The sequence below is a fragment of the Colobus angolensis genome, unplaced genomic scaffold (assembly GCF_000951035.1).
Source record: "Colobus angolensis palliatus isolate OR3802 unplaced genomic scaffold, Cang.pa_1.0 Scaffold175, whole genome shotgun sequence".
In the NCBI taxonomy this organism is placed as follows: domain Eukaryota; kingdom Metazoa; phylum Chordata; class Mammalia; order Primates; family Cercopithecidae; genus Colobus; species Colobus angolensis.
Genome location: NW_012114877.1, coordinates 6,436,713 through 6,438,055, shown reverse-complemented (window position 1 = coordinate 6,438,055; position 1,343 = coordinate 6,436,713). Strand labels below are relative to the sequence as shown.

The window sequence follows — 1,343 nt, the reverse complement described above, 5'->3', positions numbered from 1 at the left end:
AGACGCTGAGGTAGAAGGATCATTTGAGCTCAGGAGTTTGAGACCAGCCTGGGCAACACAACAAAACCCAATCTCTACAAAAAATACAAAAATTAGCCAGGTATGGTAGTGCACACTTGTGGTCCCAGCTACTCAGGAGGCTGAGGTGGGAGGATTGCTTGAGCCGGTGGGGGCAGAGATTGCAGTGAACCCAGATTGCACCACTGCACTCCAGTCTGGGTGACAGAACGAGATCCTGTCACAAAAAGAAAAAAAAGAAAGAAAAGAAATTGAATCTCAGATTAAGTAATTTGCCTAAGGTTTCCCAGCAAATCAAGTGGCAGAACAAGAATGTGAAGCCAAACAAACAAAATGCAAAAGGAATTTTTTTTTTTTTTTTTTGAGACGAAGTCGTGCTCTGTCGCCCAGGCTGGAGTGCAGTGGTGTGATCTTGGCTCACTGCAAGCTCCGCCTCCCAGGTTCACGCCATTTTCCTGCCTCAGCCTCCCGAGTAGCTGGGACTACCGGTGCTTGCTACCACACCCGGCTAATGTTGTTTTTTTTTTTTTCATTTTTAGTAGAGAAGGGGTTTCACCGTGTTAGCCAGGATGGTCTTGATCTGACCTCGTGATCTGCCGGCCTCGGCCTCCAAAAGTGCTGGGATTACAGGGCGTAAGCCACCGCACCCGTCCCAAAAGGAATTTAAAGCCAGATTTTTAAGCTTCCACATTTTTTGTTGTGTTTTATTATACCATCCATGAGTATTGCATACGATCCAAATATTACCACTTGTTTTATATATATGCATGTATTACTGATAACTCTCTTTTTTCTTTGCAGGAAATGGACAGGCTACTAGCATGGTCCAACTGCCAGGTGGGAGATTCCTGATGGGAACAAATTCTCCAGACAGCAGAGATGGTGAAGGCCCTGTGCGGGAGGCGACAGTGAAACCCTTTGCCATTGACATATTTCCTGTCACCAACAAAGATTTCAGGTACATCAGGTGTTCTTCCAGGAGGAATGAAGGCCCTCTCTAATCTCATTATTTTTTCTTTCTTTTTTTTTGAGACTTACTCACTCTGTCACCCAGGTGCTGGAGTGCAATGGCGCAATCTCGCTCACTGCAACCTCCGCCTCCTGGGTTCCAGCAATTCTCCTGCCTCCTCTCCAGACAGCAGAGATGGTGAAGGCCCTGTGCAGGAGGCGACAATGAAACCCTTTTCCATTGACATATTTCCTGTTACCAACAAAGATTTCAGGTACATCAGATGTTCTTCCAGGAGGAATGAAGGCCCTCTCTAATCTCATTATTTTTTCTTTCTTTCTTTTTGCCATTGACATATTTCCTGTCACCAACAAAG

The 1,343-nt window shown here is 45.5% G+C and overlaps 1 protein-coding gene across 3 annotated transcripts in view; it reads left to right on the top strand.

The window, feature by feature from the left end:
* The first annotated feature begins 823 nt into the window (after window positions 1–823).
* SUMF2 (sulfatase modifying factor 2) overlaps window positions 824–1,343 on the top strand; it is a 17,879-nt gene continuing 17,359 nt past the window's right edge. For 2 of the 3 annotated variants that reach the window (XM_011938630.1, XM_011938631.1), the window contains exon 1: window positions 824–976. In XM_011938630.1, the coding sequence (XP_011794020.1) occupies window positions 840–976 (137 nt within the window). In that variant the 5' untranslated portion in view covers window positions 824–839. Of the gene's footprint in view, window positions 986–1,343 lie in introns of all 3 variants that reach the window. The other variant, XM_011938632.1, reaches the window with a different exon arrangement.